The sequence below is a fragment of the Theropithecus gelada genome, chromosome 6 (assembly GCF_003255815.1).
Source record: "Theropithecus gelada isolate Dixy chromosome 6, Tgel_1.0, whole genome shotgun sequence".
Taxonomy (NCBI): Eukaryota; Metazoa; Chordata; class Mammalia; order Primates; family Cercopithecidae; genus Theropithecus; species Theropithecus gelada.
Genome location: NC_037673.1, coordinates 74,449,418 through 74,468,192, shown reverse-complemented (window position 1 = coordinate 74,468,192; position 18,775 = coordinate 74,449,418). Strand labels below are relative to the sequence as shown.

Here is an 18,775-nt window from a genome sequence, read left to right as displayed (position 1 = left end):
TCAAAATGTGTGGACATGCACAAAGATTCAAGAGGACATGCCAAAAGGATATGAGCCAGATTGTAGGGGTTCCCACTGGCCAAAACAGAGAAAATTTGAGCATTGAAATAACTATAGTAAAGGATTATAGCATATTGATTAAAACAGGAATTCACTAGTTCACATATATAATTCCTCTAATAATATAGAGGAAATGAAGGAATTAGAATATTCCTCTAACAATATAGAGGAAATGAAAATCAGCATTTGGTAGCCATCCTAATTATAACTAATTGAAGCAAGAAGCAAGATACTAAAAGTGGTAAGCAAAATAATGTGTGTAAGGCATAATAGGATATTTACATATTCTCAAATTCTCTCCATAAAATATTTATTAATTACAAGAAGAAAATATTAACCTCACAGTGAAGAAATGTTTACCCTAACAAAGTCATCCCATAAGAAATCATCATGTGCTTCTTAATAGGAAGCACCGAGAAACATAGCACATCACTTTTTGTGGTATTCGTGCAAATCCATAACCTCTAATCATGAAGAAACATCAAACTCCAATTGAGATATTTTAAAAAATAACTAGCTTGTACTGCACACTATGTGTTCAATACACAGATGAAAAATAGAATTAACTCTTCTATTTGCACATTTCCAGAGCACTATTAACATATGCTTTTATTTAAAAACATAGGACAGAAGAATCAGTGAAAGTTTAGCTAGTTTCAGGAGAAGTTGGTCAAAGGAAGGATTGTTCCTGCAAATTAGCACCCATCAGTTATTTCTTCTTGATTTTTATCAAGGAGAATAGGGAAGAAGAATTACCGGGGAGAAAGACACACAAAACCACAGTGGAAATTTTCAGTCCTTCAAGGTCTTCCACAGGGTGTTTAAAGGAAAAGTTCAAGCTTTGACATAATGAGTCAAATAGTTCTTCAAAGTTATTCTTTGAATTTAACTAACGCTAAAATTTTCACTTTTTTCTGCTAAATTTCATTGATTCCACTGGAGACTAAAGTGCATATAACGTAATCTACTTCATGCAAAGAAAAAAAGTGTAAGTATGTTAAGAGGCAAACATATCATATGTTAAAGGATTCTTGGGGAATAAAGGTAAAATCATGACCCTCATACAAATGTAAAAGTGAATACATGATTTTATTTAACTCATTCATAAGGAAATTTGGTAAGGTGTTAAAAGCAATTCAAAGGACAATCCAAAGAACAGATCAGGAATGCTAACATGTGCAAGCGGAGGTGAAACTGTTTTCCTTGGTAATAGTGGTGGAGGGGAAGGATTGTTACTCTGCTGGATAACGTTCATTTGTGTATATATAAATAACAATTGTTTTCCATTGTTATTTATCTATAACTTATAAAGTTGTAAATAACTTTCACGGAATCAGACTCAACCTGGAACGGTATGTTCTCTAGGCAATGCAAAAATTTTCCCCTACACCTATTAACAGCTGTATCTCCAGGCAGAGAGTAGACAGAAAGTCTGGATGGCAACGGGAATCTACTGGTCATACGGCTAACTTCCCAATTCAATAAGCACGTGACTAAAGGATTTTTTTCCTTCCACTCACAGATATTTCAGGCTAATTAGATACTGTGTGCTTCTTACGGTCACTGCTTGGTGGGGGAGCCAGCTCTGAATGGGGTCATAGCAAATGAGCTATTCAATGACCACACAACACTCCAACTCCTCCCAGGGCACCTTGAAAGTAACTGCACCTTCCAAAGGGCACAGTGCAATCAGACTGTGTATTTGGCCTCCTGTTTGCTAGTGGGGAGGAAGTGGCTTCATGGCTGTACACTACGCATAAATGAATGTGAAAAACTATTTAGGTCTCTGCCTTTTCACCATCCTCCCACCTGCCACAGGCTGGGCTCTTGTGCTAGAAATGACTTGCTAGTTAGACATCATGGGTCAGGATCTGAGTCAGAGGCTTAACCATTTATAAGCTTTTTTTCTTATGAAAAATTGGCACTAAGTATAATGTCTAGCTGCCAGAGTTGTTGCAGGCTTTATAGGAGACGCGGGCTGTGCAGATGCTTTGTAAATTTTGAAGCGTTATAAAATAACACATCTGTTTTTTTGTTTGTTTGTTTGTTTTTTTTGGAAACCACGGTGCAAAGTTCATTGCCGGGGAAGATAACGGCCCTTGGTGCCCTCCAAGCGTCAGCTTAGTTTCCAAGAAGCCGAGCAGCGGGCATCCGCGGGTTTGTTTCTGGCTCCTCCTCCGCCACAGCGGCCGGGGGCCCGGGTCGGAGGCGGCGGGAGCCGAGCGCCCGGTCTGGCAAGCCCACGGCCCGCTAGGGGTGCCGTCCCGCGCCGGGGCGGAGCAGGCCCCAGCCGCCCAGTTCCTCATTCTATCAGCGGTACTCGGGGCTGGTGGCGCCACAGGCGCTGGGACCGCGGGCGGCCAAGGATGGGTCCGCGCCGCTCGGCGAGCCTGCCCCGAGGCCTCGGACCTCGGCAGTCGCTCCTCCCCGTCGTGCTCCCGCTCCCGCTGCTGCTGCTGCTGTTGGAGCCGCTGGGCTCGGGTGCCGAGGCCAGCCGGCCGCCCCACCTGGTCTTCGTGCTGGCAGACGACCTGGGCTGGAACGACGTGGGCTTCCACGGCTCCCGCATCCGCACGCCGCACCTGGACGCGCTGGCGGCCGGCGGGGTGCTCCTGGACAACTACTACACGCAGCCGCTGTGCACGCCGTCGCGGAGCCAGCTGCTCACTGGCCGCTACCAGGTACGCTGCGCCCCAGGCGCCCTCACCGCCCGCGCCGCCTCCGCCCCGCCTTTCGCCGACTCCCTCCCGCTACTAACCGGCCCTTGAGGCCGCGGGCGCTGGCAGGCCGGGCTCGGTCCCTAGACCCGCGTATGGGCCCCGGCGGCTTGTCGCCCCGACCTCGCTCCTGCAGGCCGGCAGCCCGCCGTGGCCTCTGCGCATGCCCGGCTCCGGCGCCCCGCGGACCCGCGCCCCTGCCGCCGGGTTGGGCTGGTGGCTTTGTCTTTCGTTTTCTGAAGCTCCGGGCGAAGGGGTTTATGGGAATGCCGGGTGCTGGGCGCCGCGGCCGGCAGGCTGAGTGAGCGGTCCTGAGGTGGGAGGCTGGGGAGGGCGCGGGCTGGGAGCAAAGACAAGGGGAGAGGTAAAATGAAGGGGTGCCCGCCGTAGATGCGACCCTGGTCCCCGGGAACCCAGCGGTTATGGGTTAGGAGTGTCCCACCAAAGATTATTCTTTTCTGGTTCTCAACACCCTTGGAGTGAAACCTGATGCTAGGTTGGTTTTTCTTAGGCTGCTGACACTCCTTTAAGATGTAACCTTGTATTGAACTCTTCTGAGCATCTTCATTATCTCTTTAAAAGCTTCCCTTTAGGAACGACTCCGCAGTTAACGAAGGAAATATAAATGTGGAGGGTGCATAGATGTTAGATGATTAAGAATAGCAAGAACATTTGCGTAGCACTTTGTTGTTTTTAAAGTGAATTATTGAAACAGCGCATGAGGTAGTTTTCTTTACCCCCTTTTACAGACGAGGCAGGAAGCCTGTATAGGTTCGTTGGCATGTTAAGAATCGCATAGCTAGAAAGTGGTCAAGGCCATGTCTGTTGTGCTTTTCCCGCATCCACTGATCCTCTCGGGCTTGGGAAATTGGCTTTTTTCCCCCTCAATCTGAATACGGTTGTCACATTTCTAAGACCCTGAAGTTATGACCATATTAAATACAGTAAATGGGTACAGTTGGATGCCACCTGCATACCTCCACAGAGTACATATGCTGTTTACTCAACAAAAATACTTTGAGCTTACTGTGCTACTGACAGGGGATATATATTTGAACATTGCCCTCCCTAGTATGTGTTCGCATAACCTTTCAGATCAACCCTAGCCTCACGTGGTCCTAAGATCAAGAGAAGGGAGGGCTTACTTGTGATAAAGATACACACAGTGGTCTGAAGGCTTTTATAAAGAGGAAAGATTGGGTGTTGCTAAGGGTGAGAAATAGCTGTGGCCAAGGTTAGAAATGAAAATAAAGGATGCTTCCCTTCACCATCCACCTTAGTACTTTTGGCGGTTCTGACTTTGGCTGCTATGTGTAATCAGGAATCCCCTACATTGTGCAAATCTCACCCTGGACACTTTGTGGGAGTAAAGGGATGTGCCAGTAAAGAAGAAGGGAAAGGTGAGGTTTGCCCCAAAGGGTTCTGCATTTGCTCTGAAGTAAGAGAACTGAACTCAAATTGCAAAAGAATGGAAGGGCCATTCATTTCTCCAACTTCCTCCCTTCCAACAGACTCAGACAGGAAAGCAGATACCAACTTCAAAAACCCATTCCTGGGCTGGGAGCAGTGGCTCACGCCTGTAATCCCAGCACTTTGGGAGGCTGAGGCAGGTGGATCACCTGAAGTCAGGAGTTCGAGACCAGCCTGACCAACATGGCAAAACCCTGTCTCTACTAAAAATACAAAAATTAGCCGGCTGTGGTGGTTTGCGCCTGTAGTCCCAGCTACTCGGGAGACTGAGGCAGGATAATCGCTTGAACTCGGGAGGCAGAGCTTGCAGTGAGCCGAGATCGTACCACCGCACTCCAGCCTGGGCGACAGAGCAAGACTCCATCTCAAAACAAAAACAAAACAAAACCCATTCCTGTAATCAGTTGCTTTTGTCCCCTAACATCCTCCCCTACCAGTCACCAACATTCAGTCTTGGAGAAGAAACTTTAGTATTTAGAGTACCCCATGGTTATGAAGTAAAGGAAGAGTAGAGAAACTGGGCACTCTGAGAGTTTTAGAGACCTCTAAACCTCTAGCTGTATCTAAAGCAGCCTTGCTTCCCCAAACATTTTTTTTCTCCACTTTTCTCACCCACTTTATTCTGTTAGAGTTCATGGGACCCAGGTAGATATTACCCAGGGTGAGCAAGTGTCCACTTATAATGAAGTAGATATTTCTGGGAGGGCTCAGGAGTCTCCCTCAGATACTGTATGTTGGTATTGTTCTGAGCACTTACAAGTGTTAACTGGTTTGATTCTCACAATAACTCTTATCTCTGTTCTATAACAAGGAAACTGATGCTGTAAGAGGTTAAGAAACTTGCCCAAGGTTGCAGGGCCAGTAAAGGTTGGACCAGGATTTGACCCAGGCTGCCTGGTCCTAGAGTTGGTGCTTATAACCACTACGCCATATTGCCTACTCAAAATTATTAAAAATGTCATTGCAAGGGCTGCTGCATACATACGAAATAATCCCTGTATTACTTTTGGACATTTGGGTCATTCCTAAACAGTTCAATGTAAAGAATCAACCCATAATATTTCTGAGTTAGAAATTGCCTATATTCCATGTAAAATAAAAATAGATTTTGTTTCTGTGTCATTTCTTATGCATAATTTTAGACAATAAAATGAAGGAATTTTTTGACTATTTCAAAATGAGGTACTTGAAGGGAGTTGCTAAGAGTCGTATCTATGAACTTGGCAATCATGCTTTAAGTTAATATTTACAGACCCCTTTCCCATAATTACTTAACTTTAGAAAAGAAAAGCACAAGTTGATAAACAAGCCTAGACTGACTGGACTTTATACTCTCATGAAATCCTGAGTTTTAGGTTTTTTTGGTTTAAGAAATTATGTATTGAGAAAAGACTGGTTAGGAACTGAGATGTAGGTTTCAGTCTTGGCCGTGTCAGACTCTGACCTCGGTGGCCATCATTTCCACATCTGTGAAACAGAGGAGTTGAGCTGAACTCTAGACTTTGTCTAGCTCTAAATTAATTTGACTCTAGGCTCTTGTGTCCATTAGGGCAAGTTTCTAACTTGGCAAATGCACATTATCATACCTATCATACTAACCCCATCTACTGGTAGAAAGATTAATCTTGCCCAACACAACGTATCTTAAAAATTGCGTGTACTACTTGTTATGCTGCTAGGAACTTATTTAATCAGGAACCTGAATTCAACCTTTTATATTGAGACATTTAATTTTTCAGAGCCCTCACAAATGAACTATTTTAAACGTGCATGCTATGGTGAAAAATGTGTAGGGACTGGGTACAGGTTGGAGGCAATGGAGGAGACTTAATTAGCAGATGGGGTAAGTAGTTACTGGCCAATTCAAGAACTAGAAATTCAGGTCTCTCTACACTCAGGCTAGGGGCCTTCCCACTGCCCTATGACTCATTCATTCATTATTTGTGAAATCTTTAAAAAAATCTGTATTTTATTTTTAAAATAGAAAATACGTTCACATGGCTTAAAAACTCAAAAGCTGCAAAAGGGCTTATAGTGAAAATCTACACACACACACACACACACACACACACACACACAGTCCTTAGACATCCAGTTCCCATCTTTGTAGACAAACAATGCTCTGAAATATATATTTATATATATCATTTCTCTCTTTTTTCTATGTGAATGGTAACATACTCTTCACACTGATCTGCAGCTCCTATTTTGTTTGTTTGTTTGTTTGTTTTTACTTATTTGAAATCATTCCATTTCATTGACTAAAGATTGTCCTCACAGCTTTTAGGGCTGCATAATATTTTGTTAAATGGATACATTGTAGTTTATTTAACCAGTTGCATACTGATGAACATGCAAGTTGTTTCCAGCCTTTTGATATATCAAAGAATGGTGACGTGAATACTTTGTACACATGCCATTTTGTACATATTGGAACATATATGAAGGATAAGTTCCTAGAAATGGAATTTTCTGGGTTTAAGGGTAGATGCATTTGTAATTTTGATAAATATTGTAAAATTGCATCTTAAGAGATTGTACCAATTTACATTCCCACTGGCAATATTAAGTTATAGTTCACATCCTATATAATTTACCATTTTAAAGTGTCCAGTTCAATGGTTTTTTGTATATTCACAAGGTTGTGCAACCAATGTTTTCATCACCTCAGAAAGAAACCACTCAACCATTAGCAGTCACTCTTCATTTCCCCATTCCACCAGCCCTTGGAAACCACCAATCTTCTTATTATCTATGTAGCTTTACCTATTTTGGACATTTCATATAAATGGAATACAAGAGATGGCCTTTCATCTATGTTGTAGCATGTATTGTTCCCTTTTATGGCTCAATAATATTCCATTGTATGGACATGCCACATTTTGTTAATACATTCATCCATTGATGGACATTAGGTTATTTGCACTTTTTGGCTATTATGAATAATGCTGCTATGAACATCCATGTACAAGTTTTTGTGTGAGCATATTTTTTCAGTTCTTTTGGGTTAATACCTAGGAGTGAAACACAGTATTGTTGCAGGACTTCTTAGTTCAGCTAACGACGAGGTCCTTGTCTGTCCCATGGCCATGAAAATTCAGGCTCGCAGATGGTTTGAAGGGTGAGTAAGCAGAGTTTTACTGGGTGAGAAGGAAAAAAGGGGGGAAACAGGGACCCACTGCAAGGAGTCCCTGCTACAGTGCTTCCCTCATCGCCCATTTGAATCCCAGGTGCCATAGGCAGAGGAGAGGCCAGGCACGAACCTCTGTGGCTCCACCCCTGTGCATAGTCCAGTTGGAGTTTGGCCAGGGACCCCCTCCCACCTGGCTGTCTTAGTATCATGTGGCAACTCTATGTTTAACTCCTTGAGGAACTGGAAATTGTTTTCCACAGCAGCTATACCATGTTATATTTCCACTAGCAATGTATGTGGGTTTTAGTGTCCCCACATCCTTGCCAACACTTGTCATTATCTTTTTTGATTATAGCCTTCAAGTCATCCTAGTGAGTAGGAAGTGGTATTTAATTGTAGTTTTGATTTTCATTTCCCTAGTGACTAATGATGTTGAACATCTTTTCATGTCTTATCGATCATTTGTATGTCTTCTTTGGAGAAATGTCTACTCAGATCCTTTGCCTATTTTAAAATTGGGTTATTTATCTTCTCATTCTCGAGTTGTAGGAGTTCTTTATGTATTCTGGATACTATTAAATAAACCCTTATCAGATAGACTCTTTGCAAATATTTTTTCCCATTCTGTGGATTGCTTTTTACTTTCCTGATAGTGTCCTTTGATGTAAACAAAAGTTACAAATTTTCATGTACTACTTACCTATTTTTCTTTGGTTGCTTATATTGTTGGTACCATGTCTAAGAAACCATTTTCTAATCCAAGATTATGAAGTTTTACCTCTATGTTTTTTTCTAAGTATTTTATAATTTCAGTTTTTACATTTAGGTCTTTGATCCATTTTGAGTTCATTTTTATGTACGATTTGAGGTATGTAGGTGTCCAGATATTTCAGTGCCATTTGTTTAAAAGACTGTTCTTTCCTCATTACACCCTTTGCACCCTTGTCAAGACTCAACTGACCATAGATGTATGACTTATAATTCTATTCCATTGATCTATATGCCTATCCTTATGCCAGTGCCTCACTGTCTTGATTACTGTTGCTTTGTACTGCAAAGGTTTTAGAATTAGAAAATGTGAGTCTTCCAATTTTGTTATTCTTTTTCAAGACAGTTTGGCTATTCTCAGCCCCTTGCATTTCCACATAACTTTTAGGATCAACTTGTCCATTTCTATAAAAAAAAAAAGGGAAGTGGAATTTTGATAGGGATTTCAGTGATCTGTGGAACCATTTGGAGAGTATTATTACCTCAACAATATAACCTCCAATTTAAGAATATGAGATGTCTTTCTGTTTATTTAGAGTTGTTTTTTTTTTTTTTTTTTTTTTTTTTGAGACAGAGTCTTGCTCGGCTCTGTTGCCCAGGCTGGAGCACAGTGTTGGCTCACCGTAACCTCTGCCTTGTGGGGTTCAAGCAGTTCTCCTGCCTCAGCCTCCTGAGTAGCTGGGACTATAGGCACGCACCACCACGCCCACCTAATTTTTGTATTTTTAATAGAGATGGGGTTTCACCATGTTGGCCTGGCTGGTCTTGAACTCCTGACCTCAAATGATCCACCTGCCTTGGCTTCCCTAAGTGTTGGGATTGTAGACGTAAGCCACCACACCCAGCCTATTTAGGTCTTCTTTAATTTCTTTCAACAATGTTTTATAATTTTTAATGTATACGCATTGTACTTTGGTTAAATTTATTCCTGTTTTACTATTTTCAGTGGTATTGTAAGTGGACTTCCTTTCTTAATTTTATTTTCAGTAATTCATTGCTGTTGCATAGAAATGCAACTGATATATTTACATCAATCATTTTGCAACCTTAATGAACTTATTAGTTCTAATTGTGTGTGTGTGTGTAATCTTTAGAGTTTTTTAGTGCAAGATCATGTCATCTGCAAATAGAAGTTTTACTTCTTCCTTTCTAATCTAGATACCTTTTATTTCATTTTCTTGCCTAATTACCCTGGATAGGACCTCCAGTGCAATATTGAGTAGAAGTGGCATGAGTGGACATACTTGTCTTATTTCCAATCTTAGAGGGGAAGCTTTCAGTCGATCACCATTAAGTGTGATATATTCATTCATTCTTTCATTCAACAAATATTTACTGAGCAGCGAGTTACGCCACTGTACTTTGGGAATCTCTTGGTGCTTATAATCTGAAGGGGTTGAGGTAAGGAGAAGGAGTAACCAAGAGGGATGTGAAATAAATACAAACAGACCAGGTGTGGCGGCTCATGCCTGTAATCCCAGAACTTTGGGAAGTCGAGACAGGCGGATCACCTGAGGTCAGGAGTTTGATACCAGCCTTGCCAACATGGTGAAACCCCGTCTCTACTAAAAATACAAAAATTAGCCAGGTGTAGTGGTACACACATGTAATCCCAGCTACTCAGGAGGCTGAGGCAGGAGAATCGCTTGAACCTGGGAGGCGGAGGTTGCAGTGAACCGAGATTGCGCCACTGCACTCCAGCCTGGGCAACAGAGCAAGACTCCATCTCGGCTGTGGGGGGTGGGGGAAGAAAGAAATACAAACAATTAAGTAAGGTGAATTTAAATGGCGTGACAATACATGTGGAGAAGAAAATAAAGTAGGTCAAGTGATCTTGACTCAGGAAGGTGTCTTAAAAGAGGTAGTACGAGCAGAGGCATGAATGAAGGGAGTTAGCCATGCACACATCCTAGCAAAGTTTAACGTGGAGGAAGGAGCAACAGAAGCAAAGCCCTTGAGGCTGGAATGAGCTTGTTGTAAGAATGAGATGGTAGCTGAGTGAATGAGGGTGCCAGAGGCAGGCCAAGAGCTAGAGGAGGGAGGCTGGGTCTCCCTGGGTTTAATGCTGCTCACCCATTATAAAGTGTTAAAACTTGAACTTTTTTTTGTGTCAGTTTTTATAGTAAGGTTACATTGAGGCTGTTATAAACTAAAGAACATTTCTAATCTAACAGTGTTCTAAATGGGTATATTTTAAGGAAAGATAGTCAAGTGCCATGTGGCATTCTTTGGATACATGTAATTCCAATTAGAATTAATTATACGTATTCTCTCTTTTTCTTTAAAAGAAATAAGCTTGGCTGGGCGCCGTGGCTTATGCCTGTAATCCCAGCAATTTGGGAGGCCGAGGTGGGCAGATCACTGGAGTCCAGGAGTTCGAGACCAGCCTGGGTGAAACTCCATCTCTCTAAAAAGTTAAAAAAATTAACCAAGTGTGGTGGCAAGCGCCTGTAGTCCCAGCTACTCAGGAGGCTGAGGTTGGGACCAGGGGGTGGGGGAGGTGGATGGCGGGAAATTGCTTGAGCCCGGGAAGGCAGAGGTTGCAGTGAGCCAGGATAGTGCCACTGCACTCCAGTCCAGGTGACACAGTGAGACTGTGTCTCAAAAAAAAAAAAAAAAAAGTAACCTGTTTTTAAAATCGTCTCTAGGAAATACATTCAAAGGTTTCACATATAAAAGATGTAAAAAATATAAATATATAGATGAGGATGTTTTCATCCTTTCTCCCTGCCCTCTTTCCCATAGGTAGCTCCTGTTTATTGGTTTCTTGATATCCCTTGGAGGTATGTTATGCACATGAGAAAATAGATTTTATATTTATTTTGCCCTTATTTAAAACCTCAAGATTAAAAATATTAATTTTAAAATTCTCCAGCTTTTCTAATAGAATTTGTGTACTACTTTTAGTTCAAATAGAAAACTTAATATTACTAATTTTCCATACTCTTACACATTGACTTTATGCCATACAAAATACTCATTATGCCTCCGTTATTCCTAGTACACATTTTAATTGTGATTAGTGGTTCTGAGGTCTGATTTCTCCATTAGATTGCCTTGTTTGTCTCTGGGCTAAAGTAGCACTCAGCATTGGACAATTAAATGATCGAATGTGAGAAGCACTTTTACACAGTTCCTGAAAGAGCTCACCATCTTAATTAAACTGCTTCAAATTGCCATGTCATTTCTAGTCCCCTTACTTCTTTTTTAAGAAATTGGAAAGATTAAAGGGTAAGAAAGTGATAAGGCTTAAAGGAAAACACTCTTCTGGGAAAAAAGTTAAGAAAAGTAACTCTGGTCCTCAGCTGGGAATGTCCTTACCTTGAGTTCCGAGGGGGCCACTCCACCAGAACTCCACAAACCTTGGCACAGAATAGAAGCAATGAAAGATGACTCCAAGGGTTTTTTTTTTTTTTTTTTTTTTTCATTCTTAAGGGATCCAAACCACATTTTTCTTAATCACACTGATAAACGGACAAGACATTTTCACGGCTTTTCACTCACTCCTGAGGTGGAACCTTGGACAGGAAATATAGGAAGGAGGCTGTGCTGGAGCATCATGGGTAATTTTTGACTTTTGCTTCAGGTTTGCTTCAAGGTGAGCAGGAAAGATGCATGCTGCAGGCAGAAGAGGGCATGGTGGTGCAGGCACTCTGCCTGAGCGTGCCCTCCCTATCCTGCTTCTTGTCTTCCTTACCCTCACTGTCCTGCCTGCTCCTCACCTACTGGCCTCTCAGTGGACTCCTGCCAGTGGTTGCTTCTCCCTGGACTTTGAGATTCAGAAGTAGGGCACAGGAGAGTGCAGAGCTGCAAGAAATGTGTACAGGGTGCAGGGAAAGATGCATGTCTCAAGGTGGGTGCTCGTAGGATCCCCTGGCAAAGGCACAGGAGGAGGGAGCTGTCACAGGAACATGTAACCCTGAGACCGTGGGTGCCTCCTAAGAGAAAACAGTGTCTTTATTCCTGTGCTCCTTTAGGGAGAGAAACAAAGGATGCATTAGCTCTGTAGGGACAAGCAAGATGGCCTCACTAAAGCACAGCAGAGCCCTGGGCTGACTTCGATGGGTTTGCTAAAGCCGGACATCCTTCCTAAGCCTAGCCAAATCCAAGAGGCATTTTCCCAGGAGGGAAGGGGAGTGCGGAGGCCTTATTCTGCAAACATTGCAGCCATTTTAAAGAAACAATTCCAGATTTTATATCTTTTACCTGCCAGGAAATTGCAAATGAGGAAATAAGGAAATAAGTTTGGAGCTGAGTGGAATATGGCCAACTGAGTTAGAGGATTTTCTGGTTGCTTGATTTATGAGGTTTGTCATTTCAGGAATCACTTTGAGCATAAGCTGTTGCTCTCTGGTCATTATCTTTTGTTTGTGTTTCCTTAATCATGTCACCTTTTGAGAGATTCCTTTCCCTCAGCTTTCTTCATATTTTCCTTCCTTTTCCATTTGGGCTTTCTTTGGAATTATAATTTAAATAGAGGGAGGCGCTGAAACCCTTTCTGACTTGTTTATTCTTTTTTATAAACAACATCCCTTTGTGAGTTTAGTCAGAGATTTGCACTCTTTACTAATCAACACCAAAATAAATAGACTCTTAAAACTGTCAGTGACATGGGCCAGTTCTGCAGCCCGAGTCCTGAAGGGCCAGGCCAGATGGCAACGCCAGGCCCCTAGCACACATAATGCGTGTCTGTAGCTCTTGGCTTCAGCAGCATGAGCAGCTGACTGCTTTTTAAATGGCTTCTGTGGGGAGGGAGCAGATTTTTCACTATCCATTTGTTCTTTGGGCATCTCCAGGAATAAACCCTAAGGTGGCACAAGTGCTACTTGACCGTGGTTAAAACTTGCCGTGTACTGGCCAAGGCACAGGCTAGAAATTCTGAACTCCTGCTTTGCCACCAGCATGTTCTGTGATTGCATTCTGATCACGAAGCTTGCCACTAGGCTCTCTGGTGTATAAAGTGGAGGGGTAGAGTGGCCCATTTTTCTGAATTTTTAAGTACTGCAGCAGGAGGTATTGCACACATATGTGGGCACTTGAGGATATGAGTTCATTTTGCTCAGACCAGACTGACTGGACAGAACCTCCCTTCTCTTCAACGGGATATTATGTCAACACTGTTGAGGTGCGAAGAGAAAGAACATTATTGCCTTCTGTGCAGCAGTGGTTTGCTTCGCTCTTGGGACAGTTTGTGTGTAGCTGAAATATTGTGCTCTGAACTCCCATATAGATAACTAATCGATTGACTGTCTGGACCTCTGAAAGGGGAATTGGGAGAGATTCTGATATGGGAGCTGCCATCTTCCTCTCCCCCAGCAAGAGATTATTTTTTGTCCTTTAAACTCATGAGACTATACTGCAGGGATCTCCTAGGTGTGCGGAAGACAGAATAACACACTGGACCAAATAAATTGTTACGTGCAACCAATATGTAAACAAGGATCTCTCAGTTATGTCACAGAAAGAGCCTAGAACAAGCCAGGTCCTCCACAGGATTTGCAGACCTTTAGCCTTTGTGGAGAGGATTTTTGATGGTCAAGTAAAATCTTAGGAGAAGTTGTTTTTTGAGAGAAGATTTGGTTTAATGAAGAGGAGACAGCCACACATGATAGGTAGGGAGGTAACCCCTTGGACTTTTGTATATTGCATGTAGAACCTTCTCCATTCAAACACACTTCTTTGGACATTGCAGATGGGTGTTAGAATGAAATTGTTTTATATTCTGTTGTGTTTATCAGGGCACCCTTTTTTCTTTTTTCTTTTGATTCCTATTGGTGCCCGGTTGCCTTCCTGCCCCATGCAGCATGGCGTGGCTCTGTAGTTGTGTGCTAAAGTGCTGGGTGGGAACCAGCTCGGCATTAGCCTGTTTACTGCTTCTCTACACATTACAGCTTCCTTCCTTGAGACAGTGTTTGAACAGACCGAAAACATGTTTTTGGATGTCATCCAGGGTTTGGCTTCTGCTTCCCAATAATGCCATAAAAATGCTCTGTCAAATAAATTCTCAGGAACCGAAAAGAACACATTCCCTGCTCCATATGATTGTAGATAATGGAGGCAGGCTTCAGCTGACCACCTGGCTTGTTGCCCATGGCTTAGGGAAACCAAATCGCACAACATCTCTTGGCAGTGCTTTCTAGCGATCAGAGTTAATTCTCTGCATGTGATGGATGAGCTTTCCATTTAAGGAAATTTTCACAGAGCATTTATCTCCACTGGGGCTTTTGGATTCCATAAAATATTATCTTTGCTTGTCCTGCCTGGTTGCCAATTAGCATACTATATGCAATGAAGTTTTTGAGTCCTAGGGTCAATTTTCTCTTCAGTAAGCTTCCAGAGTTAACCATGGAAGGAATAGTTCTTTGATTTGGGGTGTGTGTGTGTGTGTGTGTGCACGCGTGCACATGTGCTAAGAGGAATGCTTCCCTTTCCCAGGCTGGATATTACAACATCCTTACCCTTCAGGGTCCCAGCTGGAAAGAGATGGCACATTCAAATTAGGGAGTGTTTATTTACAAAGGGACTATTTTAAAAGGTGTGAATGTGTGGGGCAAAATGCTAGGGATGGTGTAGTAATCCAGTGGAGCTCTTACTACCCCTAGACCAGAAGAGAAGAAAGGAAGGGCCAGTTACCAGAACCTAGAAGGAGAGAGGCAGATAGAGAAAGAAGTCTGCTTCCAGAGTGACCTTCGGTAGAGAGATTCATGTAGCCAGGCTAAGCAGCCTGTCAACCGAGGCCATGCACTCTCCTTTTTCCCTCTCACTCCTGCCAGGGCTCCCCATTGGCTGAGCCCAATCAGAAACCAGAAGACAAGTGTCCTTTGACTTGATCCTCACAGGTCAGCCTGCTAGGACAGAGAGCAGGACTGAGAAGGCAGCATGGATTTGAAGGGCAAACGGAAGGTATCTGGCACATATCCCAATGTAGGTAGGTGTCTAATTACTTCTAGGAGAGGCATAACAATCTCAGTAGAAAACTTAAACTCACTTTTATTTTTAAACAGTTTTATTGAGATATAATTGACATACAATAAACTGTACACACTTCAAGTATACATTTCGATAAGCTTTGATAGGTATATACCTGTGAAACCATCACCACATCAAGATAGTGAACTTACCCATCATTCTCAAGATAAACCCACTTTAACTTAACACTTAAGATATTCCATGTTGTTCTTTTAGGAGGATGTGGAAAGAGATCATGCAGTAAAGCAATAGCAGGTGCAATTCCTAACTTACTGAAGTTAGTGGGTTACTGAATGAAGTTACTGCCCAGGGTTACAAAGCTCATAAGTGATAAAGCCAGAATGGGATTTAATTCTCTCAGCCTTATGCTACTCTGCTTTAAATTATAAGGCAAATAAAATACAAACACTTATAAAAAATCATTTATTAGCAACACATTTCTTGCTCTCCACCTTACAGCTGATGAAGGGACCAGCCATGGCCTGGGTTGAGAACTGGCACTCTTACCTCCCTTGTCCCCAGAGCCTGTTTATTCTATAAATCAAGAGCTCCCAGTACTGGGGAAGGCTGGTGTCTGGTGCAGAGTTGAATTTGAGACCCCAGTCCCACTTCCTACAAAGAAGGGCACCTCCCTGGCTAAGCCAGAAAAGGAGGCAGGAGGTGTCAAGTTTTAGGGAAGGGTGGGACTGGGTAGACAAGGAGTGATACCCTGTCATGCCGCAGCAGGGGCTGCAGTGGCACCCACCAGCACAAGAGCTGTGACAGGGCCACTCTGGGTTCTGGGCTAGCCTTTTGAACTTGTCTAGTAAGCTCAGGTCTCAGGGCCTTTGAAGTTTTTATTCCTTAGGTCTGGATTGCTCTTACCCTGGATTTCTCCAAGTCTCACCACCTCACTTTATTCTGGTCACTGCTCAAATATCTCCTCTTCAGAAAAGGTTTCTTTCTTTCTTTCTTTCTTTCTTTTTTTGAGATAGGATCTTGCTCTGTTGCCCAGGCTGGAGTGCAGTGCAGCGGAGTGATCACAGCTCACTGCAGCGGAGTGATCACAGCTCACTGCAGCCTTGACCTCGCAGGCTCAAGTAATCCTCCCACCTCAGTCTCCTCAGTGGCTGGGACTACAGGCACAGGCCATCATGCCCTGCTATTTATTTTTATTTTTATTTTTAGTAGAGATGAGATCATGGCATGTTGCCCAGGCTCTCCTGGAATTCCTGGAGTCAAGCTATCCTCCTGCCTTAGCCTACCAAAGTGTTGGGATTACAGGGATAAGCCACCCCGCCTGGTCCAGAGAGGCTTTCTTTTCCACTCTATCGCAAGTGCCACCTCTGTCACTGTCTCCCTCTCCTTCTTTCCTTTTCCTCATGGCAGTGATCACTATTGGACATTAGAATATCAGTTCTCAAACTTTTTGGTCTTAGGATCTTTGCACTTGCTTAAAAATTATTGAGGACCCCAGGGAGCATAGATTTAAGTGGGTTGTTACCATTCAAAATTTGCCATAAGTTAAAACAAATTATAAATTTTTTTATTCAATGAAAAATAGTAATAAACCCACTATATTAACATAAATAACTTATGAAAAAAGCTCTATTTTTCAAAACCAAATAGTTAAGTGAGAAGAATGGCATTGTTTTATATTTTTTAACATCTTTTCTATTAATAGAAGTTTGCTATGTGGTTGTATCTGCTTCTGCATTTAACCTGTTATGATATATTATTTTTGGTAAAAATTGAAGAAGAAAAATCTGGCCCCACACAGATGTGTAGTTGGAAAAGGGAGGGCTATTTTAATATCCTTTTCATATAATTGTGGGTATTCTATTCAATATTACACCAAAAGTTAACAAGTGGTCATTGCTTAAAGTTTAGTTGCTGGATGGACCTTATGCCCCTGGCATACTTGTGTGAGCCACTCCCAAGCAGCAGTCAGATGGCCGCTTTTTAAAAGGAAAAGTTGAACACAGTCTTTTGAGATTTTGATTTACATAAAGTAGAATAAAAAATGGAAATAATCATTTTATTATACTGTTAAATAACTCAGCCAGGCATGGTGGCTCACGCCTGTAATCCCAACACATTGGGAAGCCAAGGTGGGCAGATCACCTGAGGTCAGGAGTTCGAGACCAGCCTGGCCAACATGGTGAAACCCCATCTCTACTAAAAATACAATAAATTAGTTGGGCGTGGTAGTGGGCGCCTGTAATCCCAGCTACTCAGGAGGCTGAGGCAGGAGAATCACTTGAACCTGGGAGGCGGAGGTTGCAGTGAGCTGAGATCACGCCATTGCACTCCAGCCTGGGCAACAAGAGTGAAACTCCATCTCAAAACAAAAACAAAAACAAAAGCACTTGTAAAAAAATCACCAGGTTTTCAAAGATTACAGAAGTGTCTTCTAATGAAACACCAACTTCTTCTGTGCCCAAAATTGGAACTTTTTTCTTGATAGATTCACACCACATATTATTGCTACTTTTTCTGAGGCAAGAAGTAACAAGTTAATGGTTTCTAACATAGTGCCTTGATAGATGTTGAAAATATCTGTTTGTTGGAATGGTTTTATTTGTCTTTCAAATCCTGTTTATGTCCACTACTTTATTTGAATAAGAGAATTCTGCCTTTCAGAAACATCCTCAAGCCAGTACAGGAATACAGTTAAACATCCAAGTCAACAGATATGATCAGTAAGGTAAAGGCCATTTTATCTGCTTGTTCACAATATTTCAGTGTCATTAATCTATAATTTTATGTTTATCTCTGTAAGATCCGTACAGGTTTACAGCACCAAATAATCTGGCCCTGTCAGCCCAGCTGTGTTCCTTTGGATGAAAAACTCCTGCCGCAGCTCCTAAAAGAAGCAGGTTATACTACCCATATGGTCGGAAAATGGCATCTGGGAATGTACCGGAAAGAATGCCTTCCAACCCGCCGAGGATTTGATACCTACTTTGGTAATGGAAATGCACATGTTTCTTTAACAACTCAGACTGACTGCAGCCATCTCATAAAACACACCCAAGTGCAATTAAGTGAAATAACTGGAAATTTGAACACAGAGTGAATCAGTTGGCACTGCCATGGGGCTGCTTTCTGATGTTACCTCTGTAAGCGGGGCTCTGTGCTGACCTTATGGTGGGCAAGCCCATTACATTTGTCGGAGTTCTAAATGCCACCTTAGGGCTTTGCAAGAGTTTACTATCCACGTTGGAGACCGATGTACTCTCAGAGACCCTTATTACCAAAAAGGGACATGGATTGACTTTTTTTTTTAATTCCAGGCAAAACCTAATGTAAGAATATTTCCAGGCCAGGTGCAGTGGCTCACGCCTGTAATCCCAGCACTTTGGGAGGCTGAGGTGGGTGGATCATGAGGTCAGGAGATCGAGACCATCCTGGCTTACACTGTGAAACTCCGACTCTACTAAAAATACAAAAAAAATTATCCGGGCAAGGTGGCGGGCACCTGTAGTCCCAGCTACTCGGGAGGCTGAGGCAGGAGAATGGTGTGAACCTGGGAGGCGGAACTTGCAGTGAGCCAAGATCGCGCCACCGCACTCCAACCTGGGTACCAGAGCGAGACTCTGTCTCAAATAATAATAATAATAAATTTTTTAAAAAAAGAATATTTTATTCACAAAGACTTGGTGTGTTTTTTTTCTCC

General features: G+C 42.6%; 1 protein-coding gene across 2 annotated transcripts in view; it reads left to right on the top strand.

Moving 5' to 3' along the window:
* Positions 1-1,137: 1,137 nt before the first annotated feature.
* ARSB (arylsulfatase B) overlaps positions 1,138-18,775 on the top strand; it is a 193,712-nt gene continuing 176,074 nt past the window's right edge. For both annotated transcript variants that reach the window (XM_025389230.1, XM_025389231.1), the window contains exons 1-2: positions 1,138-2,741; positions 17,879-18,065. In XM_025389230.1, coding sequence (XP_025245015.1) covers positions 2,427-2,741; positions 17,879-18,065 — 502 coding nt within the window. In that variant the 5' untranslated portion in view covers positions 1,138-2,426. The remainder of the gene's footprint in view (positions 2,742-17,878; positions 18,066-18,775) is intronic.